Source organism: Heloderma suspectum, chromosome 13 (assembly GCF_057233095.1).
Source record: "Heloderma suspectum isolate Gila_16-S chromosome 13, 16-S_ref, whole genome shotgun sequence".
In the NCBI taxonomy this organism is placed as follows: Eukaryota; Metazoa; Chordata; class Lepidosauria; order Squamata; family Helodermatidae; genus Heloderma; species Heloderma suspectum.
Window position 1 is genome coordinate 497847 of NC_139470.1, and position 24387 is coordinate 522233.

A 24387-nucleotide genomic window follows, 5' to 3' on the forward strand; every position below is an offset into this window, starting at 1 on the left:
GGCGGGGCGGGGCGGCGGCGGGCCGGCCGGCCGGCCGGGCCATTCGCTGCGCTATGGGCGACGATCCGGCGCAGCGCGACCCCGGCGCGGAAGGCGCTCGGCCGGCCGGCCCGGGCTGCAGCGCGGAGGGCGGGATGGAAGCGCGTGATCGCAAGGTGATGGCCTCCCCGCGGCCCGGCTCGGGCGATTTCCCTGGAGCGAGGGGCGGGGTCCGCGAGGAGGCGGAGGCGCCCGCGCGCGTCTCCCCGCGCGGCCGAGGCAAAGGACGCCCCGGCGCTGCAGAAAAGGCTCTTCGAGGCGCGAGCCCCAGGTGCTCGGCCGTGCCGGCAGGCGGGGAGGAGCCTCTGCCCATACAAGCCCGTGGCCGGAGGGCGTCGGCGAGGCGGCGCCGGGTCTCCTCTCGCAGTGGCCTCCCCGGCCGGCGCTCCGTGGAGCGTGGCGTCCGCCGCCGTCTGCGGTCGCGAGGGGCAGGCCACCCGCCCGGTGCCGAGGATGGAGCAGCGGCCGCTCCTGAAAGGTGCTGGGCGCCCCGGCAAGGTAAGCACCCCTGCCTGCCCCTCGGCTGAAGCGCGGGCCGGGACAGGGCTGGCAGCTTCGAGAGGGGGCAGGACTCTTGCCCTGCGCCTCGCGGTTGAGTCTGGGGTGTCCCGCTGGGCATGTTCACTCAGACGCAAGCCTCGCCGAGTTCAGCGGGACTTGATTCTGAATGAACGCGCCAAGAAAGCAACTGGCACAAATTTGTTAAAAGCCCCAGGACTCCCCCCGCCCCACCTTCTTCTTTTGAAGGAAAGAGCAGAGGACCCCTCAAGGAAATATTAGGTGCTTTAATCGAACCAGGGAGGATCCCGTGAAATGAGCTGTTCTGGCGCGCCCACTCCAAACAGCGCTCCTTCGAGCTGCTGGTAGCCTCTGGCTGCGCTCGGTTTGGACTTGCATGTGAGCGCCTTGCGAGTCGCTCGCCAGAAGGGTCCATATCTGGCGACGGGGTGAGCAGCACCCGCCCCAACCCAGTGCGATCACGGGTGCAAGCCTTCCGCCTGGCAATGCTGGGTGGTGTGCGTGTGCGTGGCATCGGAGCGGAGATGAGGCGCTCTGCGTGCGCAGGATTCAGAGAGAGCCCCCCTTTAAATACAGCCACCTCGTTGTGTGTGAATACCTCCATCAACTTGTTATTGAAGACTGCATACATTCTAGTTTGATATACTTTAAAAGAACGTAAAATATTTATTTGAATTAGTAAGAGGAAAACGTGTTTTGCATATTCAGTGTCACTTTTCTGCCTGGTGGAAGAATGTCAAAAAATTTGAAAGCACAGTCAGTGACTGGGCAAGTTTTTATAAGTGACCGGTGTGGAGTGGAGAATTATGCTTTCCCTTTGAAGATTTGAGCACTGTGATTGGAACTAGGTGCAGGACAGACAAAAGGAAGCCGTTCCACCTGTGCTAAATGAAGTACTGAGGTGCTTCTGGATCAGGCTTTTAGTGTACAACTGCCCTGCCTCATTCACAGAAATGTACAGCCGGGCGGGGTGGGGTTCCAGACATGGCCTTGGAAGAGGACATACGATCATAGGGGGCCTTTCCAGTGGTGTCCCTCCATTGACAGATGTTATGGCTCAGTGGAGGCTTCCTTCATCAGAACAGGGAGAGGTGATTTTCTGTTATTCCCCCTCTCTGCAGCCATGCTGTTTGCCTCCCATGCTGTTCTGAAAGATCCTTGAACCCTCTGGAACAGATTTTGGGGAGGTGCAGGAGGAGGGCTGGGGGAGTGAAAATGACTCCCTCACTAAGCCCAGTAAGGAAGCCTCTGCTGGGTCCCTTTGGATACAAGCCATAAGAAAAGCTGGGCTGGATCAGACCCAAGGAGGTCTGTCTAGCCCAGCATCTTGTTCTCACAGAGGCCAACCAGATGCCCCCATGGGAAGCCCACAAGCAGGTCATGAGTGCAACAACACCCTCTCATGTTCCCCAGGAAGTGGTGTTCATAGGCATACTGCCTCCAATATTGCAGATAATATATAGTCATCATGTTTAGCAGTCATTGATAGCCTTCACCTCCAATAATTTCTCTACCCCCGCCCCAGCCCCCTTTAAAGCTACCCAAGTTGGAGGCCATCACTACATCTTGTGGCAGCAAAATCCAGTGTTTAACAATGTGAAGAAATTCTTCCTTCTATCTGTCCTGAATCTCCCAACATTCAGCTTCATGGGATGACCCTGTTGCATTCTAGTATTATGAAAGAGGGAGAGAAAGATCTCCTTCTCCATTTCCCACTTTCTCCCCAACATACATAATTTTATACAACTCTGTCATGCCCCCCTTCCCTTTTTTCTAATCTAAAGAGCCATAAATGTTGCAGCCATTTCTCAGTTTCTCCAGCCCTCGATCATTTTGGTTGCTCCTTTCTGGGCGCTGCGCTCCCATCAGGTGCCCCTCCTTGCCCAGGCCTGGCTTTCTTGCCTTAAGGAGGGTCAGTTTCGTGCTCTGGCGTTTCAGGAGTGGCAGGTGCTGCCTCTGCGGTATGGAAGGAAGGGTGCTGAAAAACTAGAGCAGGATCAATGTCAGCAGCTCATCCTGTTGAGGGATGAACTGCTCAAATAATCCATCTGCACCAACATCACAGGTGAATCACGAGACGTGATCAGCAGGGATGGACTTGTGATCAGCTTTGGTGGCCCCATGCTTTCCGTGCAGGCCCAAGAGCCAGAACAGGACACTTTGTGGTGTGTCGCCGTCTCCTCATTTGCCTGCCAGATTTTGGGGATGGGGTGGGGAGCCAGACAAACTAGGCCCCGTTGGAGTCAAAGCAAAGGCATGTTTGCTGCCATGCTGGAAGCTTGACCAAAGGTAAAAAGAGGCACATGCTGGCCATGTGGCAGCCCCAAAGGTGCCCCTTTCCATGCTGGCTCCCTGGAGTCCAGCCTGCCAGTCCCAGAGTACAGAAGCCAGGACAGGGCAGCCTCTGCTCCCCTATGTGGGGCTTGACTTTCCCCCTGAAAGTGCTTAACATACTTCACCATCAGACAGTCCGGAACTGTTCATGAGGCAGCCAGCCAGTGGGCTCCTCTGTGCTCCAGCCAGCCCCAGCCAGCACATGCCAAGGGATTACTGGTCCAAGAAGCTCATCCCTTGTAAGCACTTAGGGCCATGGAAAGGGGGCAAGAGGCAGACAGCAAAATGGCACCCGAGGCCTGGAGTGGTTCTGGAGCTGCCGACTGGTGGTGCTGTCTGCTGGGCCATGACTGGGCCCTGACCCTCCTCGGTCCAACTGTGCTTCAGCCAAATGAGACACCACAGGGCAGGAGCCTGCAACTGGCTCCTGATGGCTTTTTGGTGGTGGAAAGCAGCCCTGCGAGGCTGCGAGTTTGGAGTGGGGTGGGTGCTGGCTAACACTTTCCCTCAGCTAGCCATTTCCCCACTCAAAGCCTGCTCCTCTCCACCCCCAGGGGCTGCTTTTCCATCCATGGCAATGGAAGGAAATACCCTGTTGCGCACACACCCCACGTAGCTGCTCAGCAGTGCTGAGTGAGGCCCGGGGTTGACAGCCCAAGCGTTCAGACTGGGAAAGCTCGCCTGAGGCTAGCAGCTGTGAGCATTTGGGCCAGATGTTCAACCCCTGTGCATTTGCACAGACACTGCTCTGTGGCAGATTCGAGGGAAGCCCCCAGGCCAGGAGTGTTCTGGCTTCAGCCTTGCCAGCTCTGCCCTTCGTCGTGCTTGTGCCTGGGATCCCTGTGGTCCTCTGATGTGTTTTCAGCATACAAGGCAAGAGAGCAGCAGACTCCAAGGGCGCTCTGAACAGGAAAGGCAGAAGCGGCCTGTGCTGAGGCATCCCAAGACTGCAGCTGTGGCTTTGCAACCCAAGCGGTCTCTTGCAGCATCGGTCCAGAGGCTGCCTCATGCAGCCGCAGCAGCCTCTGCAAGGATCCCAGTGGCCCAACCTGTGGGTGTTTGCTGTGCTGCCAGGCCGACCCTTAGCAGGGCAAATCCTTGTTTCTGTTTGGTCAACTCATCCGTGCTTGGAGTGCTGTAGCTGTAGGGAGCAAAGGGGCGGTGCGATGGCGGGTTGGGCTGGGATGAGGCAGGCCTGGCTTCCAGGATTGACCTGTGGCACGTCTCTGTCCCTCAGCCTCATTTTCCTCCTGGTGGAACCGGAAATGTTTCCTCTGCAGAGAAGAGCCCTAGAAATGACAGGCAAGAAGAATAGCACTGGTGGGCCGTCTGTGCAAAGGGAGGCTGCCATTTCCCATGGCAGATGACCCCGTCAAGCCCAGCTGTGCCCACCTCCGGCTCTCGGTGTGGTCTTCTGTGGAAGGCCCCTTCCCTTCCTTTGAAGCTGCTTGCTTGCGGGATCTTTCCCAAGCCTGCAAGAGCCCAGTGATGTGGAATGAGGGCGCTTCCCTTGGTACTTGAAGTCACTCTTGCGGCAAACCGAGCACTTCAGAGGCCCGCCTGGTGATGCGCAAAGGGAACACTTTGGGAGGCCCGGCTTCTTGTACAGACCCAGAAAAGGAGCCCTGGGATGCATGAGTGTATGAGTGTGCATGTGTGTTGCTATCTGAACTGCTGCTCTCTTGGACTAGAGGAAGTGTGAGAAAAAGTGGCAGTTACGCTCATTGGCTAGATAGCATCACGGATGCAATGAATATGAACTTGAGCACGCTCCGGGAGAGAGCACAGGACAGGAAGGCCTGGCGTGCTATGGTCCATGGGGTCACGAAGAGTCGGACACGACTGAACGACTGAACAACAACAACAACGCTCATTGGCCCTGTGCCACACTAGGGTTTGAGGTTGGGTCATTTGTCTTTTGTTGTTGATTCATTGTCACACTTCTTAATTAATTAGTTAACAGTTTGGAATTGGTAAGAGAAAACATAGGTGTACAGTCATTCGACTCCAGCAGAGTGATTGTCAGTCTGTTGCTCTGGGTCCATTGATCAGCATGGGGGGATTACACGAAATGCCCATTCCCCAGGCCTGAGATGCTACTTACAATCTGCTCTGCAGAAGCGCGCGATCCTGTCTCTTTGGGCAAAAGCTGTTTTCTCCAGTTGTGATGGCAACCTCAGCCTGTTGCAAGTGCCCTGGCTGTCCTGACTGGTGGGATTTCGGGCTTCTTTCTCTAGCTTCCTACGTGGACACTGTTTTTGGCTGTGTGTGCAGCTGGAATTGGAGGGACCTTTCAATATGGGTACAACGTTTCCATCATCAATGCCCCCACTGAGGTAAGACATCTTCTACTGTGCCCTGGAGCTCTGCGCATCTCTTTACTATGGCTGGAGACTGGAGGAGGAGCCCTCGGCGGGTTTCTGGATAAGGTTCTCCAACTCTTCAGAGGTTTGGAGCAGGTGCAGACATTGCTCACATAAAACCCTTCCCTAGACCACAAATGGAGACTGTAATGCGGGGGGGGGGGTGAACCTTTTTCAGCCCCAGGGCTGAATTCCATTTTGGAGAACTCTTGCGGGCCACACTCCAGTGGTGGGTGGGGCCAAAGGGAAAGGGGTGAGCCAGAATGCCAGCATGTTGTAGCTTGAACCTCTTCCTGTCAGTAACAGAGCCTTCAGAGAGGCATGTCAGCCTTTTAGGACTGGGAAACACTGCAGAAAAGTCCCAAACCACCCAACTGGTTGAGGGAAGGAGGCATGGCCACCTGGAGAGCCCCAGAGAGCCGGACTGGGACCCCAGGAGGGCCAGATTTGGCTTGCGGGCCAGAGTTTCAACACTCCTGCTGTAATATAAATACCTGCCAGGTTGCCAACAGGACCCACTGTCCTCCAAGGACTATTTCACGAGGACTGGTCAGCAGAGAGATTGCAGCTGCCTCGGCTTCCATGGCTCCTCCGGCCCTGAGCGAGTGCCGTAAATCTGAGTCAACTGGCGGGCCACTTCCTCCTACAAGAGAGACAACATCTGCAGTCTCTCTTGGCCGCCAGTCATCTTCCCCTCTGGTGGCTGGTCCATTCCCGACATTTTGCAGGGGGCCGATGTGGACCAAAAAACCCACCTTTCTATTTACGGTTGGCACCTGCCCAACCATCTCCCCAGCGCTCAAGGAACTCTGAGGGCAGGAAAGCGTCTCTAATGGGCTGGGTGGTTTCGCCATTTAGTGTTATCACAAGTCAACATTCAGGTGATCGACAATAAAGCAGAATGGCTCTGTTGGGAAGGAAACAGCTGGCCCCGCTTCCGCTGTCAGCTGATGCCCTTTCTGATTAAACTGTGCAGTGTGGGTTTACTGTAACATTTCATGCTTCTTAAGATGATTAAAAACAAAGTAACCATTGAAGGAAAAGGCATGTGGCAGACAAAAGAGTGAGTCAAACACAATTAGGTCAGCTGATCCAGGCTGGCTGTGGTTATGGTGAGACTGCAGAGGGTGGCCAGTCCAGGGCTTCTTGTTGCCAAGCAGTCAAGCGGTATACCGCCCCCCCCCCCCCCCGCACAAGGGCGAAGGTACAGTATATCTAAAAAGAGAATCCATTTGGGAGGGCCATTGCAAAGGGTGGCACAAGGGGGTCGGGACCCTTGGGTAGGTGCTGGAGCCCATGCCAGTCTGGGGCTCGCTGCAGCCCAAAGCCAAGGCTGGTGCTGGGCGTGCAACGGGGGAGGCCAAGCTGCACCCCCCCCCCGGCCCGGCCGCATGCTGGCTGCGAAGGGGCCCAGGCACCTTCCCTGGCAACGGGACGGCGACTTGCTTTCCTGCCCCGCCCCGCATTGCGAGGTTGGGCGCCCCCGCCCCGGTGCTGGCAGGAGAAGCGGACCAGACACCCGCGGCCTGGAAGGGACGGACGCGGCCCGGCGACCGGGGCAGGGGAGGCCTTGCCTGGCCGCGCAGCTGCACGGCCGGGCGGCGACGGGCGTCCGCGTTCGCGGCGGGGAAGCCCAGAAAGCGCCAGGGGCCCACGGAGGGAGGGACGGGTGTGCGTGGCGCGGGGAAAGAGGAGCCACGGCGGCCGCCCTTCTTCCCCGTGGGCGCGCCCCGCTGAGGCCGGGCGGGCGCCGCGGCGGCGGGGAGCGCGGGCCCGCGCCGGGCGTGCCTGCGGCCGGGCGGGCGCCGCAGGGCCCTTCCCGGCCCCTCGGGGCCCCGAGCGCGTGCTGCGGGGCAGGCCCCCGCCCGAATCCCTTGCCAGAGGCGCGGAGCGCCCGCAGAGGGCAGCGCCGCGCACGCCCGGCTGCCAGGCGGGCCGCGGTGCCAGGGGCGGCGCCGCCCAAGGGCCCCCGCGAGCCCGCGCCGCCTGCTCCCGCGCGACAGCCGCCCGGGAAGGCGCGCGGGGCGGGGGGGGCGGGGCGGGGCGGGGCTTGGGCTGCCCCGCGGATGCCGGAGCGGCGCCCTCGCCGAAGGCCTCCGCCGGGCGCGGGCGGGTCGCGCGCAGCCTCCGGGGCGGGGCCGGCGGGCCGCGGCAGCAGGCGCTTTCTCCCCTTGCTCTTTCAGCACATCCACAAGTTCCTCAACGAAACCTGGCAGAGCCGCTACCAGGCCGACGTCAGTCCCAGCATGCTGACCCTCCTCTGGTCCGCCGTTGCGTCCATTTTTTCCCTGGGCGGGCTCTTCGGGGCGCACCTTGGCGGGAGCACGGCCATCTGGCTGGGGAGGTGAGTGAGAAGCGCCTTTCCCTCCGGGCGCTTCTTCTGACAACAACAGCTGGGCTGCAGGCCTTCCTGGATGTCGTTGCCCGCTTCTCGTTCCACCCCTCCAAGGAGCTGAGGGCAGCATCCATAGGTCACCCGCCCCATCATACCTCACAGCACCTGTGCGGTGGTCAGGCTGAGGGTTCTGCCAGACAGAAAGTGGGCTCTCTGTGCTACCTGTCAGAACTGACTGTGCATCTCACTGGATTTTCTGCATAAGAAAAAAGATGGAAGCAGTGGGAAGACAGGTGTTGGTGCGTGTGTCTCCCTAGGGATGCATTGCCATGATGTGGTGTGGCGAGAAGGCAGGGCGGGGGGCTTCAGAAGTCCCAGCTTTAATCTGGCCATTTCTCTCACGTGCCTAAAACACACACAGACCTCTCTACCGCCACACATTTTTCACTCGCTTGACGTACACAGAAATTCACATGTGTGTGTGAGAGCACACAGAGACACGTGCACACAGCACTACACCCCACCCCCAAGTTCCAGCACATCCACCCCTCCTGCCTTTGAGACAGCGTGATGTTCTCACAGCGTGTGGAATGCTGCTCCAGCTTTGTTCACAGGTGTAAAGCAAATGGCCCATTGCAGGGAATTCTCTTGTTGACTCCTCCTCCTCCCTTTGTAGGAAAGGAGCTCTTCTGATGAACAATTTCATTGCCCTGCTGGCTGCAATCCTGATGGGAATCAGCTTTTCCACAGGACTCTATGAGCTGCTGATCGCTGGGCGGTTTTTGATTGGTGTGAACACAGGTAAAAGGACAGGCAGCAACACGATGCTGTTTGCTTGATGGCCCGTCTTTGGCCACCGTAACTGCATGACCATGACCTGGGGTTGCTGGAGTGTTCAGGCTGCTGTGGGCTCTGTCATGTGCATGGGACATTATTTGTTTCCAGCATCCTCCCTCTTTTCTCCCGTGAAAGCATATTATGCTCAGACATGCGCAGCCTTTATGGAGGTGTGTGGATTTTAAAAACCTGTTGTTCCCTTTTCAGTTGGATGTTGGATGCATTTTTTACATGTCCAGTGATAGCACAGCCTCAGCCTGGGGCGGCTCTGAATGGGTGTGCTTGGGGGAGAATCATTTTGTGACAGATGTGCAATGGGGCTGAAAAGCCACACAAGGACGGGTTGCCTGAGTTCCTCTTTCCATTCCAGGCATCAGCCTCTGCGTGCAGCCTCTCTACATCGGGGAGGTGGCCCCCAGGCATCTGCGAGGGGCCATGGCCATGGGCAGCTCCATCTTCCTGGCTGGGGGCATTCTGGCAGGACAGGTAGTGGGCTTAAGGTAAGTGCTATTGTCCTTGGTGCCCAGGCTGCAGGGGCAAGAGGCAGCCATCCAGCCTGGCTTCTGGCTTGTTGCCCCAGGAGGAGATTGGGGCTGGCTGGCCCTGATCTGTGCCCCCTCCCGAAGGCCTGGCAGTGGCTCTTTCTGCTCTTTTCACAGGGAGCTGCTTGGTGGAGCAGCATACTGGCACTTCCTGGTCTCCAGCTGCTGCTTCCCAGCCCTTGCCCAACTCTTGACCCTCCCCTGGTTCCCAGAAAGCCCCCGCTTCCTTTTCCTTGACAGAGGGGATGAGGTGAAGTGCATCAAAGGTAAGCCCGCTTGCTCACCTGCCCTTTGGCATCCTTTGCCAGGACAGGATCCTCCTTCCTGATCCTCTGCAGCAGCCCTGGGCCTCCCCCAGCCAGGCCACGTCCCCCTCCATGGCTGCTGCCCATTTCCTCCCAGTTATCTTGCCAGGTTGCAGACTGATTCCATGGGCTCCCCCCTGACCTCGCCACCCAGGCCCTCCTGCCCACCTGTGGGATAGAGCAAGAAAGAAACAAAGACCGGCCAAAGTCCTGGGTCCGAGGGCAGACTCCTTGTGTGGCCCTGCTCGCCCCTCCCCCAGTGCCACACCTGTGAAAGAGGGATGGCAGGGGCTGGCTGGCTGGCCCCACTGCTTGCTGTTGCAGTTGGATGGTGACTGCTGTCCGTGAGATGACCAGGAGCCTCGCCTCGTGGCTGAGCAGCAGCAGCTGCTTGCAGCCTTCTGAGCGGCAAAGCTGTCTCTGCTTGGGGACCTGCCTGGGACCTGAGCCTCACCCTTTTCCTGCTGTCCTTCCTTTCCTCCCTAGCGCTGAAGCGCTTCCATGGCCCTTTGCACTACCAGATGGAGATGAGGGACATCCAGAAGGAGCACTGTGCCCTCCGTGGAGAGAAGGCCAGGAAGCCGTGGGAACTCTTCATGGACCGCAGCATCCGATGGCAGCTCATCACCATCATCTTCATGACAGCAGGCCAGCAGCTCAGCGGGATCAATGCGGTGAGAATCCGGACAGCCATCCCCACTTGGTAGGAGCCTTCTCTGCTAGCCACAGCCCAGCTACCACGGCTGTGGGGCAAAGCACAGGCCCATCTGCACATGCATTTTGCCACACTCCAGACATGGGCTGGCTTGGAACCAGCTGAACTGGTGAGGCTTCCCCCAAAGCACCCTGGGAACGGTCACCTGGAGAAGGTGCTGTGCATGGTTAGACTTTTAGTTCTTCCTTAGAACTACAGCTCCCAGAATTCCTTGGCTGTGAGCTATCAGAGCTGAGCCGATGTGAAACTGGCTCAGTGTTGCCATCTGTGCCGAACCCTGCCCAATCCACACCGTCCTCCATGGAAAACCATGTTAATGGCAGCTGATGTCCACGCCCGCCCTATCCCACCAAGTGTCCACTGTCCTACATGGCCCTTTGCATTTGGACTCATTACTTAAAGCTTGATCCATGCCACTAGTGGTCTGTCCCACATACTGCACATTCCCAGCCAGCTCTCTCCAAGCTAGGATGGAAGGACTGGTGGCACTTTGGGGGAAGGAAGCAGAACTCCCAGGCACCAACGGGGGCACAAGTTATGCACTCTCTGGGGTTTTTTGTTTTGTTTCAAATAAGCAGCAATTTGCTAAAAACTCAAGCAGTTTACTTGAAAAGAATGTGCAGCTTCCCAGGGTATCATTCCCTGCCCCCACCCCCCAAGTGACAGGACCTGACAGGCTGGGCCTTGGCACTCTCCTCCTCCTCCTGCTGACTTGTCTCCCGCTCATTGTGCTTTTGGTACTTTTTCCCAGATTTACTTCTACGCAGGTTATGTTTTTGGAGAAACTGGGATCCCCCAAGAAAAGATTCCCTACGTGACTCTAGGCACGGGGGCTTGTGAGTGCCTCACTGCCCTCACCTGTGTAAGTGTTCATCCCAGAGTGCAGGACACGGAATAATGGGCTCAAGTGACAGGAAGCCAGATTCCGGCTGAACATCAGGAAAAACGTCCTGTTAGAGCAATACGACAATGGAACCAATTACCTGGGGAGGCGGTGGGCTCTCCCACACTGGAGGTGTTCAAGACGAGGCTGGACAGCCATCTGTCAGGGATGCTCTGACTTGGATTCCTGCATTGAGCAGGGGGTTGGACTCGATGGCCTTGTAGGCCCCTTCCAGCCCTACTATTCTATGATTCTAATTCTGCCAGTCTGAATTATTGTGAGCACAAAGAGAATCCTCCTTGTTGCTCTATGAGTGGGTGAGAAAGCGAAGTGGACTTACTCCCTTCCTCCTCCCTGCAGGGCTTGCTGATCGAGTCTGTGGGCAGGAGGGTTCTCATCCTGGGCGGCTACTCCCTCATGACCCTGTGGTGTGCAGTGCTGACCTTTTCCCTGACATACCAGGTATGCTTGGCAGCCCATTTAAGAGGAACGTGGGTCGGGATGTCAAGAGGGGCAGGCCACAGGTGGAGATGCAGCCAGGACTTGGCTGGCAGTGGCCACCACAGGCTTGTCTCCTGCAGAGCACCAAGCATGGGCAATTGCAGCAGGAGGGAAGCCAGGTAAGAAGCCAGACTGAGGTGCAGCACAGCATCCACTCTGGGCTGCTGATCAAAGGGAGGTGCTGGCAGCCACAGAAGCCAAGTGTCCTGTGTGCTGCTCTCTTCCCAGGTGTACTCGTGGGTGCCGTACCTGAGCATGGCCTGCATATTTGCCTTCATCTTGAGCTTTGGGCTCGGACCAGGTACCTCTCTTCTTCCCGAATTCTGATTGGGGGCAAATACAGGCACGCTCCTCCTGGTGCCAACCACTTGCTTGTGAGTTGGGTATTCAGGCCTGGCTTTTTACTAGAATACACAGCAAGGGCCACCAGACAGATGTCATGGGCCAAGTTGCCTGACTGAAGGCATTGGGTAAGTTTGCATAGGGAGTAAACTAATACAGTAAGATGGAGGGCAAAGAAGGCAATCCATTGAGACATCAGCCACTCAAGAAGCCAATAGCTATAGTTGTTGGGCTGGCTTTTTAACTCTCAAAGGATGTGTCTTTATCTACACCTATTATGCATGCTCAATATCAACCGAGATTAGCTACATTTGTGTCCTTTTAATCCTCCAGAGGGGCACGCATGGACCAGGGTGTGTGGAAGGGACATGACATTCCCATGCCATCTCCCAGCCAGATTAGCTTGAAAGATGGAGCTACCTAAGGTTCCTTCAGCCTGTTTTCTGGGCATTGATATTATTATACTTGCATTTATGTTCTTTCCTTTCCTTCACAGAGCCCAAGATGGCAGCAGCTGGCATTTTTAACTGGCATGCTTTAGGATAAAAACGAGTTGCAGCCATCCACTTATAGCAATCCTTTGGCTCTGAAGCCAACAATTTCCAACAAAATCTAGATGCTAATCCTTCCCCCAAAGACTTACTAACCATTTCTTGTCTTCTGCTTCTCCACATTTTCCACTTTCCCCAGCGTAACACAATTTCTTCTGAAAACTGATCTCTAGGTGGAGCGACAAACATTTTGACAGCTGAATTGTTTACGCAGTCTTCACGACCCGCCGCTTACATGATCGCTGGATCTGTGAGCTGGCTGAGCTTCTTCATCGTTGGAATGCTCTTCCCCTTTATAGTGGTATGTAGATGGGTTTGCAAACCAACCTCCCGCTGCAAGACACACTGCTCAGACAGACAGCACGGTCTCTCACAAGACGGTTGCCAATTCTGCCTTTGTGCATTGTGCTGCTCTGGTTATTTATTTAAAGCATTTTATCCTGCTCTTCAGTCAAAAAGACTTACATATGATCAACAAAAACGAGACAGTCCCTGCCCATTGGCTTACAATCTACGTGACACAAGAGAAAAGGCAAAAGGGATGGGGAGGGAAGAGGAAAAAAGTAAACACGTTTTTATTTTGTTGAAATATTTTTTTAAACTGGCCTTTTTGCACATCACAGCCCTGTTATGTAGAAAAATGTCTCATGTTAATATAAGATATATAAATAAAGAGGAGCCCCAGCACATAAACTTCTCTTTCGGACCACTCTATTACCATCCACACTGGCAAGCTGCAACGTAAAATAAACTGAAGCTGGCCAAGCAAACACGTGTGTGTGATTAGAAGAAACATCACACCATCATGAGGCATTCTTAGCACATCTGACTCTTACTTTCCAGCAAGGCCTGAAAAAGATGGATTACCTCTTAATATGGACAAGTGTATTAATGGGAACCTGGTAAAAAGTGGCTGCTTAATTCGGAAATGCACCTTCCCCACCCTCTCAGAAAAAAGATGTGAAAATACAACTAATTAAAATACCTAGAATGTTTAGGCTGATAAACAACTCCAGTTCACCAAGCAGGAGGAATTAATCCAAGGTACTAATGGAGGGTGAAGTAATCCCAGTGAACAGTGAGGGGTGAAGCTACCCAGGGGTGACCAATCACAGGCCAGGCTCATCACTTGTCAGCTCTTCCTTGGGGTGGGGGCTGCAATTTCACCATGTGGCTGTGGCATTTGGCAGCATTCTCATGAACCAACAGTACTTCCACCATTTGTCTGAATCCATCCCAACTAAGATGTCTACAACAATTTTTGTCACTGGCAGGAGGCTTTGCTGTCTGAACCCAGAAAGAGCATCTGCCTTTGCCCATTTTACCAACAGTGTAAGAAAAAAAAACTACAATAGTTTGCTGCATTTAGCTAAGATCTTCTCTGAATTATAATCTGTCCTCACATCGTCTACGTGTTTGTTTGCTTGCAGAAAGGCCTCAAGCAGTACTGCTTCGTTGTGTTTATGCTGGAATGCTGCTTGGTTGCCATTTTTCTTTTTTTTGTTATTCCGGAGACAAAGAACAAAACTTTCCTGGAAATTAAGAGAGAATTTCACAGGCTCAACTTTGGCAGAACCAAGGGGCAAGATGGAGAATTGTGCGAGAGATGACATCTCAGTAATGAGTTCTAGGGGCTGAGGTGGTTTGGTGAGACACAGCTTGGCCAGAGAATGCAAACATTAACAGGCTCCGTGGACAGCCCAGTATGGTGTACCCCAACAGCAGTGTCCTTTCCTGAGCCCTGCTGGCTACAGCAGCAGACAACTTTTGCTGCAGGGCAGGGAGATTTGATACTTCCCCCACTCTCAACAAATTTTATAACCTGCAGAATAAGGGCTCAGGTCAATAAAAACAGCTGTTTTTCAATCTGGCTACTATTTTCATGTAGAGAACGTAGCCCCTGCTGAGCTCCGCACAAGGGCTGCCTCACCAGCAGTAGCTGTGTAAAACTGCCAAAATGCATCAGCGTGGGAAGACCTAAGGCCAAGTGACCAAGGGAAGGTCTGGTGCCTCTGGCAGGATCCAAATGTTCATCTCAGAATTATCCAACATATCAGAATTATCCAACAAATGTTCCTTGTGATCTAGGAACATTGGCATGGGCTGCAAACACAAGCTATGCTTCTTGCAAAGCTCAATCCACACCAGTCCCTGTGCTGGATTAGAACAGAATAAAACTTTATTACGGGCAAAGACCAGCTCAAAAAAGGAACTACATTAAAATTATCTGCCATATATCCCGTCAAATTAATAGACACTTCAACACAGTGTAGTACTAATGTAATGCATATCAGCCATATTGGGTGAATGGCATTACTCTCCAGACTTTGTCTTTCATCCAACTAGGTAAGTCCGAGCTCCCTCAGCATCCTTCTTCGAACACCTATCGCGGCTGCAAAAAATCTGGCGACACTATACGTAAATGTCGAATTAGTGTCAGACAACAATATGTAGACATATTGTTGTCCTGTACGTCCCGGAAAGCGATTCATCAGTGGGGAGATGAGTGCGGCACGAATATCTCTATAAAATATACACCACAGCAAAACATGCTCTGTGGTTTCTATCTGTTCCTTGCCACGGGGCAGAGGCAGTCTGACCAGGGGATTTTTTTGTATCGTCTCTCCAAAACTGCCAAGGGGAGTCCATTTAGACAGGCCAAGGTAAATGCCCTTCTATGTTTATGCAGTTCCAGTTGTTCAAGATAGGGTGCAGCTGTTACAATGTATCTATAGTCATCTGAGATAAAATTCTGGGGCACTATTGAGGTCATTTTGTCTCAGTATCTGCAATGAGCTGCTTGATAGTCTCCATTGCCAGATCAAAACCCATATTTAATAAAGTCCGCAAGGGAAGCCCCAAGAAAGCTATTTTCTGTTCTGTTGACTGAATCCAATTGGATTTAAAATCGTCTTGCAAAATTAGTGGAGCAAGGCCAGTAGGAAAATATGACAGTCTAAGCCGGTACACAAGAATAGCCACCCAGACCCAGGCATTGAGCAGGGGATTGGACTCGATGGCCTTGTAGGCCCCTTCCAACCCTACTATTCTATGATTCTATGACCCTAGCTTCAATTTTGATCTGGCCAGTCTCTAATCTTATCTTTGCATTGGAGACATCCCTAGGAACACCCAATATTGCCCTCAAAAATTTTGATTGTACACGTTCTAATGTTTGGGTATTCGGGAAAGGCCCCAATTGAGCCGTTCAATAATTGCGCTAGTACTTTTGCTTGGTATAACTGGAGGGCTAAAGGGATATAGTGGCTGCCTTTCGTTCTCATAAATTGTGCTATTGCTGATGAGCTTCTCTGCGCGTTTAATGCCACATATTCGCCGTGAGCCTTCCTGGAACCATTTGCTTGGAAGACTACCCCTAAATATTTGAATTGGGAAACCTGCTCAATCTTATGTTGGTTTATCATCCATGATCTGATTTTTGGTCTTTTTTCAAAAGTCATGATTTTTGTTTTTTGATAATTGATCATCAGATCTTCCTTGCATTATTCAGTCAACTTCCGCAATGCTCTTGTAAGCCCAGTTGGAGTCCTTGAGATAATAGCAGCAGCATCTGCATATAGTAAAGTGGTTATATGCCTCCCTGCAATTTTGGGGGGATGAAAATCGGTGTGGTTTAGCTGGTCTACCTTTGAATTGATGTAGAAGTTGAACAAAAGTGGGGCGAGAATGCAGCCTTGCTTGACCCCTTTTTTTTGTTGGAACAGCCTTTGTAAGGTGGCCGTGAGCACTACATCTGACCTTAAGGGAGGTGTCCCTATATAGAGTCTGAATGAGTAGGAGCAGGCGCCTATCAATGGTGGAGGCCTCTAATTTCTTCCATAGTTTGACCCTCGAGATAGAGTCAAAAGCCGCCTTAAGGTCTATAAAGGCTACATAGAGCGAGGTGACCTTGTTTGAGATGTATTTCTCGATGAGATGCTGTAGTACCAAGCAGTGATCTATAGTAGAGCGACCCTCCCTGAAGCCTGCCTGCTCCTCCGCCAATATCATATCCTGTTCCAGCCAGTCTTTAAGCTTCCTATATAAGTGCCTGGTGTATAATTTACCGATAGTACTTAATAAACTGATGGGTCTGTAATTTGCGGGGTCGTCTCTCTTTCCCTTCTTGAATATAGGAACAATAATGGCAGAGCCCCAATCTTCTGGTGTCTGCCCAGTCATGTCAATGTAGGAGAATAGCGATGCTAGAGCCGGGCCCCACCATTCTAAGTTATTTTTGACCACCTCTGGAGGGATCAGATCTTCGCCCAGTGCTTTGCCTGTTTTCATCTGGGCAACTAGATCATAAATTTCTGAAGCCAGGACCGGGGGCCAAGGCGGAGCATCTTCAAGTGCAATATTCCAAGCCACATGGGCAGCATCAGAATCCTTATATAATTGATGGAAATGCTTCTCCCAAGCCTTTGGATGAATATAGCAGTCTGGCAATGTTGGTCCACAAATTGGCGAGATCTTTACCAACAGCCAGAATATGATCGGATCCTTAGATTTGGCTGCTTGAATCAGTTTCGCAGAGTTCTCCTTCCAAGCCTTTTTTTTCTTTTGTATCAGTAGCTGTTTGTAGGATTTTTTTCTGTTCAAGATGATCTTGAGCCGCCTTCAAATCAGAACTAAATTTATACTTTTGATAGGCCTTCTGTAAGGCTTTTTTTTGCTTGAACGCATTCCCTATCAAACCAGGGCTTCGAGGGTGGATGGTGCCGTTGTTGAGGCACCCTTACTCTCCAAGTAAAGGCTTGTTTCAATTCTCAGGCTAACTCCTGATATAATTCCACCGGGCTCATTATTTGGGTGTTAAGTATTAGAGATGTCCTAATGTTTTGCATGTTGTCTGATGCAAGAATGGCCCATAATTCCATGTCCATCCTTGGGGTCCATTTGACACGACAGTAAGCTTCCCCCTCAGGGAGTATCATAGGCATAGAGAGATTGGCACTTCGTAGATAGGGGTGCGGGGCTTTCCAAGTCAATAAGTCCGGGAGATTATCACTGTGAAGTTTTGGGACGACCTCCATGTCCTTCAAAAGGAATCAAGTTTGTTGATACAATGAGATGGTCTATCTGACTCATTCTGGTTCCCGCCAGATAGGTAAATTCCACTGGATGGTCTTTCCTGAATGCACCATTAAGAGTGTGCAGGTTGAGCCTTGTAGTCAATTGATCTAGTAAGAGCCCAAAATAATTAGATTTTATATCTTTAGATTGTCGAGTAAATGGAAGGCCATTTATACTAGGTGTAGGGGGATAAGCCTTTTGTTGGGAATATAGGGCATGATCACTTGGACCCATCCTGGCATTAAAGTCCCAAAATCGCATATGTATTGCGATAGGATTGGAGCAGATCTGCTACGTATGTTTCAAATTCTGCCCAAATTTCCCCAGTCTGTAATTTCTTCGTTTGAGGGGGAAGATAAACATTTATTATCAACAGATCCCATCAATCAAAATGAGCAAGGACAGCCACTGCATGTTGTTTATAGGATGGCAGTATCCTTGTGCTTATGCACAAAGACATAGCAATTAAGATTCCTAAACCTCCTTTACATCTTCCGTGTCCCTCCCCAGGGACTGCTCCAATAGAATATGATTGAAAACCATTAAACAGCAAATTCCCCTGGACCCATGTTTCTTGTAGCAGTACAATATCTTTGGAGGAAAGATAGTCTTTTGATTCAGGGTCCTGCAGGATTCCAGTCCAGCTGTTTATATTCCATGTTGTAAGGCCAATTTTATTTATATGCTGGTTGTTTGCGTGTCATTGGGACTCAGGAGTGATACTTTCCAACTCCTGGGCACTCTTTTTTTCTTCCCTCAGCTCAGTTGTTAGCTCTGAGGCCAGCCCAATTGAGGGGACAGGCGAGTCCATCCAATTCTCTCCCAATGGGGAATCAACTTGGGGATATAGCACACCTGATTTTAAATGGTGTCCAGTCATCCCTTGAGGGCTGGAGGCACTGGCTTGGAGTATCAGAGGGGTCTGGCAGTCTGCTTCTGCAGCATCATTTGGCTCTGTACTAAGCTGAATACTTGTTGAATTTTGTAATCCTCCTATAAGTTTCTCAGTAGAAGTCTGAGGCCTCCGGGTCTGGATCTCATCCAGCGTCGTTTCTAGGTCTATTGAAGATATTTCACACATAACATAGGAGCTGTAGTTCTTCCTTTCCAGTACAGGGAGTGGCCTTATTGGGGTCAACTCCCTTATCCCCATCAGTGCCTCCATCTCTAATTCTACTTCCCTGTCATCCATTATGACAGTCTGTGGCGTACATAGCTCAGGTGAGTTTCCAGTGTCAGGTTTAGCCATTCTGCTATACGATTGTGGGTTTGAAATTGCTGTTATTTCTGGGGTCATTGTTACCATAGGCTTTTCCTTGGTCAATAAGTGAAGCAGTCTATTATCCAGTCCCACATTATCAGCTGGTTTCATATCGGAGTCTAAATTATCAGGGGTGCCCAAATTTAGGTCCAGGGAGCTCATAAGGGCTAGACGTGTGTGGATAGAAGAGTCAAGATCTAAAGTATCGCTATCTCTCTCCAAGGCCAGATCTTCTTCGTGTAATCTGATTCTCGTTGGTATTAGTAGCTCACTGTGCTGGATTGTTGCATGTCTGACTGCAAAGTACCTGTGCTTAAGCAATTAGCTGATAGAAGACAAGGCTATGGCTATGAGGGTCATGATGGCCAAGTGGGACCTCCAGGTCTAGAGGCAGCATATCTTGGAAGTTCCGTTGCTGGGGGGCAGGGGGGAGGAAGGGCTGTTGTCTATATGGCCTCCTGGGGTGCTTCCCAAGGGGGGCATCTGCTAGGCCTCCCTTAGAAACAGGATGCATGAGCAGATGGGACTGCTAATAAGAACGCTTCTGGAGCTCCACTTTGCAGTAAATATTAAGAACCAGTCACGCTGGTCATAAACCCAGTTTTGCTGAAAAGTAGCATCGGGAACAACTCTACGAGCTTCAGCCTGCTTGTAGCCCTCCCTCCCACTGCATAACCTCACAGTTCAGTCTTGGGGCAGCTCATCCGCCTAGACTGTAATGCAGACAACTCACCCGCTATCCCAACCTCCAAACTGAAACGTATCCAGGTGGCTACATGTTTATTTTGATTTGCACCCACTCTGAGGGCTCGAAACAACACACACGTTCGGCTTCCCAGATACAAGCAGGGCTGGATTTGCATTTCCTACATACAGCCTCACACAAAGCAGGATTCCTGCAGTGATGCATTTATTGGAAGGCATCCCCACTACACCCTGACAAAGGAGCAGCAGGTCACTTTAAATGCCAATTGCTTGGCCCAGCCTGAGGAACGGGGAGAGCCTCTGTTCTCTTCTGCATCATACCAGCTCCATGCCAAGCGAGGGCGGTAGGATTTGGAGCTGCCTGGACAAAGATCACAAGGGGAAAAGCACTTCATAGCTAATTATGGGAGGTTAAGAAGGGATTTTCTTCCTCTTCACCTTTTCTTCCAGGTTGGCAAAATACTGCATTTTGGCTAAAAGTTTTTTGGCTTCTTGAAGGTCATCTGAAATTTAAAAAAAACAGACAAAAAAGAAAGTTTATTACTTACTTGAAGTATGTTTAAAGTTATTTTTTAGGGATATGCCCTCACAAAGCAACATACAATCAAGAGGAAAGGCAAAGACCAAAGAAAAGTACTGCCATATTAGCAGCATACAGGATACACTCTCACATATGTAAACTATTTATTAGAAATATTCCTATACCGCTTCTCATTTGTAAAAATCCTGAAGCAGTAGAACAAAACAATCCAATAAAAATACAATGGGCTGGCTTGCAGGACATGGCTGACTCATCATGGGTTATACAATGGAAGTGGAAACTCAGCTTGATATTGACAGACATACCATCAAAAGAAAAACATCCCCAACACTGAGGAACCCAAATACTGGCAGATTGCAATTTATTAATCCCGTGACTTCTAGCACTGGGGCCTTGTACCCGCTTCTGCCCACACTCCCTGCTGTGTTTCTTATTCTAGTTCCTTGCAGAATTAGGCCTTGATAGGACACGCGAATGGGCTTCCTGAAGTGCTTACAATCTAGAATGGGCTTTGCATGAGCACTCAACCTCATAAGCCATGCGAGTGCCACATATCAGAAGCACAGTGCACCAGACAGAGACAACACATTCAGCTGGTTTGCACAATCAAAATAAGCCTATTTAAATCACAGTGTGTGCTGGGTGCAATTTCCATAATCGCCACCCAGACGCAACTTGTCATGTTGCCTGAACCCGGTCAGCATAGCTTGTTAAATCATGCTGCAATTTAAATAAGCCACGGTGGTTTATTTTGTGCGAACCAGGTCGCCGTCTGCACGCAGGAAGTGGTTTTGAGGCAAATGACGTTTGGAAGTATTTGACAAGAGAAGAGGCGTTTGCCAGAGCAGCAGCACAAGGAGCACGAGAGGCAGCGGCCTACCTCGGTCAAAGGCTCTGCTCACACTCCTGATCAGCTCCGCTTGCTTGGCTGGAAGGGAAAGAGATTTCATGAAAGGCTGACATCTACATGTGCCCCTAGCCCCAGTGATTATTTCCCCCGCTGATGCTGCTGTAAGAATGTTCTTGGGAGGGCACGTGGGGAGATGAGGTTAATTCCATTTGCTTGGAAAGGTCAGGCAGCAGTTGAGTTTTAACAAGCCCATAAGGGCATATTTAAAAATACCTCCAGGAATGGAATGAGGAAGCTCTCTCTGGCCTGCTGCTAAGCTCACATAAACTGGTATCAGCTCACCTGAAATTCCTCATTGCATCTTCTCTGGACCAAGAAGGTGGTGGTAGTGTCTGGCCTGTAACTTTGCTGCTTGGCAGGCTGATAGGTTGGTGGAAAATGTTCTGGAAATCTGTGCTTCCGAGCAGCACGGAGGCCACTCTGCAAGTGCCTGAACATGGTTCTGCACAGAACTGGGTGTGATGTGATATTTCTATAGAACTGACTAGAATTCCTTAGGCATTGGCACCCACGCTCCTTCTTAACTTCTGCTGCAAACCTAGGAAATCTCATTGAACTGAACAAGACTCACTCCAGAGTACCCTTGCAGAAGACTGCACAGCACAGTGTTAACAAACAGGCTTTTAGAGTTCAGGTCCACAGTTACAATGGACTTGAGCACACTCTGGGAGAGAGCGCAGGACAGGAAGGCCTGGCGTGCTATGGTCCATGGGGTCACGAAGAGTCGGACACAACTGAACGACTGAACAACAACAACCACAGTTACACAGTGATCCCTTTTATCAATTTAATGAAGATCAGCTAATGCAGAGCTAACAGAGTATCGAAGTAGATCTCCTGCTTGCTTAAACCCTCACTCCACTAGTTAACATCCCCATGCCACTGTGCTGAACATCCGATGTGGTATTCTGGGAGAGGGTGGATGGTGTTGCTTAGAATCATAGAACAGTAGGGTTGGAAGGGGCCTATAAGACCATCGAGTCCAACCCCTGCTCAGTGCAGGAATCCAAGTCAAAGCATCCCTGACAGATGGGTGTCCAGCCTTGTCTTGAATGCCTCCAGTGTGGGAGAGCCCACCACCTCCATGGTAATTGGTTCCATTGTCGTATTGCTCTAACAGGAGGTTTCTCCTGATGTTCAGCCGGAATCTGGCTTCCTGTAACTTGAGTCCATGATTCCGTGTCCTGCCTGGCCTCCCACTCTGTGACAACCTTTCAAGTGCTGGAATTGCTTTATCCTATCTCCTCTCAGTCTTCTCTTCTCAAGGCTAAGCATGCCCAGTTCTTTCAGTCTTTCCTCATAGGGCTTTGTTTCCAGTCCTCTGATCATCTTCGTTGCCCTCCTCTGAAAACCTCTCCAGGTGGCTGCATCCTTCTTAAAGTGTGTTGCCCAGAACGGGACACAGTACTCCAGATGAGGCCTAACCAATGCTGAGTAGAGGGGAACTAGTACTTCCCGGAATTTGGAAGCTATACTTCTATTAATGCAGCCCACGATAGCATTTGCCCTTTTTGCAGCCACATCACACTGTTGGCTAATTTTCAGCTTGTAAGCTACAATTCCAAGGCCCTTCTTGCTTGTAGTATTGTTGAGCCAAGTATCGCCCATCTTGTAAACTCTGCATTTGGTTTCTTTTGCGTAGGTGCAGAACTTGGCATTTATCCCTATTAAATGTCATTCTGTTGTTTTCCGCCCAGCGCTCCAGCCTATCAAGATCACTTTGAATTTTGTTTCTGTCTTCCAGGGTATTAGCTATCCTGCCCAATTTTGTGTCATCTGCAAATTTGATAATTTCGCCTTTCCCTAATCTCCCACCACTCCCTGAAAGTGCTATTAGCTGTGGCAGGGAAGGAGGAGAGATGCAGCCTCTGTCTGCCCCCTGATCCAATGGAATTAATAGCAGCTTTGGGAACTGAAGCACTTAGACTGGGGAAATGGCTGCACACACGTGAAATCTCACAAGAGGTCCTGGTCACAGATCTCCTGCCTCATGCTGTTGAGTATGGTCCTGGCTTTCATGACAGTGCCTCACCCCTCTTGGCACTCCTTTCCAGAAAGAGAGCACTGAAACCCCAGGCACAACTGCTCAATTCTACATCTTACCTGCAATGAAGTTTTCCATCTCTTCTATTTTAGCATCATTGTGCGCTTCTGACAGTTTCTCATTAATTTCCATGATTTCTGACAGAAATTCAGGATCTGCCTCAGTGTCTGTTCCTTTTTCTAGCTCTACCCCATTCAATTCCAGCTGGAAAGGAAGAACATGATGGTCTTTAGAGCTTCCTCACTCCACTCCCAGGCCAGCTGCCCCGCAAAGGATTCAACAGCTTTTTCACCCTGAGGATTGACCATTCTCAGGGGTAAAAGGAGGACAAAGCGATCAGTGGCATCTAGTCACGATGGTGAGAAGCTACCTCCAGAGTTGGAGCCGGCATGCATCTCAGTACCAGTTGCTGGGGAACACAAGCGGGAGGGTGCTGCTGACCACGTGTCCTGCTTGCGGGTTTCCTATTGAGGCACTTGGCTAGCCATGATTGGAACAGATTGCTGGACTAGAGAGGCCTTTGGCTTTAGAGCTTTTCTGATGTTTTTCTGTGGTGAAGACAGAAGTCTCTTGAGCCAGATAAGGGAGTTTCATGCCACAGAACATGTTAGATGCCTTACCAGGTACAGCCCACGGCTCAGGGGGCTCAACAGTGTCCGGTAGGCCTTGTTAACCAGGGAAGAATGCTGTTCCGAAAAATCCCGCTCTGTCTGTTGAAACAGCGTTCAGAAGAGGAATGCTTGTTAGTACCCTAAAGAACCATGGGGACACGAAGCCCTATCTTTCCAAACGGCACTATTTTGCTCCCCTTTTAACTTCCCCCTGATCTGTTTGCACAGTGCCCGCGTGGGGAGGTGTAACACAAGTGCCCCACCCAACAGGCTAAATGGATTTGTGGGAGGAGGTGTGCCTCTGTAGGCCACGGCCTACTATTAACCACAGATCTAGGGCATAGCGGCCAGAGAAATCTCTCAACAGATGCCCACAGATGTGCATATCAGGAATAAGAGGGCTTCCCACTGGCTGTAGGAGCTTCTGAAGGAGTGGGCTTTGCTCCTGGGTGGCAGCAGCTGAAGTGCAGGCAACAGCCCCATGCAACTCTCCTGGCAGGTTCCTCGTCCATGGCATGCCTGCCTCGCCTACTCGTCTCTGACTCCCGTGCACGCTTTGTGCCTTCCCTCCGCCTCTCACGAGAGGGGGCGCGCCAGCCTCCGCCCTCCCAGTCGGGGCGTCATGCCAGCGGGGGCAGCCCCTCTGACCTGGGGCCGCCGGCTGAAGTAGTCGGGGTGCAGCAAGCGCTGCAAGCTCCGGAACCGCTGCTGGAGCTGGGCCACGTCCACGTGGAAGGTGTGGTCACTGCAGGAGGAGGAGGAGACAATGACCAGGGGACCAGCGTCTGTGGCAGCAAAGCCACGACGTGGCCTGTGGCCCCTTTGCCTGGCAGGAGCTTTGGAGGAGCTTGTCACCCACGCGGCCAGATGCAGCAGGGAACATCAGGTCGATATGTGGTGGCCGGCCGAGGGCGCGCTGTAACCAGGGGGATCAGGAGGAGGGGGCTGTGGATCTCACCCCGAAACGCTCAGT

The 24387-nt window shown here is 51.8% G+C and overlaps 2 protein-coding genes across 11 annotated transcripts in view; one reads left to right on the forward strand and one right to left on the reverse strand.

Moving 5' to 3' along the window:
* LOC146335870 (solute carrier family 2, facilitated glucose transporter member 11-like) lies at positions 1-16363 on the forward strand. 10 transcript variants are annotated; one of them, XM_084819781.1, is made up of 12 exons: positions 4-537; positions 5130-5228; positions 7439-7599; positions 8267-8391; positions 8798-8927; positions 9087-9235; positions 9761-9948; positions 10741-10851; positions 11233-11334; positions 11602-11674; positions 12440-12567; positions 13697-16363. In XM_084819781.1, exons 1-12 carry the CDS (start codon positions 493-495, stop codon positions 13874-13876), a joined length of 1491 nt encoding a protein of 496 aa, XP_084675907.1. In that variant the 5' UTR covers positions 4-492; the 3' UTR covers positions 13877-16363. The 10 variants fall into 10 exon arrangements, with proteins under 10 accessions (XP_084675908.1, XP_084675907.1, XP_084675905.1 ...); XM_084819780.1 differs by having other exon boundaries at positions 15-155; XM_084819782.1 differs by lacking the exon at positions 10741-10851 and having other exon boundaries at positions 1-537.
* The window catches only part of HSCB (HscB mitochondrial iron-sulfur cluster cochaperone), a 9732-nt gene continuing 668 nt past the window's right edge, over positions 15324-24387 (reverse strand). Inside the window, exons 2-6 of the mRNA XM_084819797.1 lie at positions 24063-24159; positions 23424-23513; positions 22863-23007; positions 20730-20777; positions 15324-19811 (exon numbers count right to left, since the gene is read on the reverse strand). Of these exons, the coding sequence (XP_084675923.1) occupies positions 19720-19811; positions 20730-20777; positions 22863-23007; positions 23424-23513; positions 24063-24159 (472 nt within the window). The 3' untranslated portion in view covers positions 15324-19719. The remainder of the gene's footprint in view (positions 19812-20729; positions 20778-22862; positions 23008-23423; positions 23514-24062; positions 24160-24387) is intronic.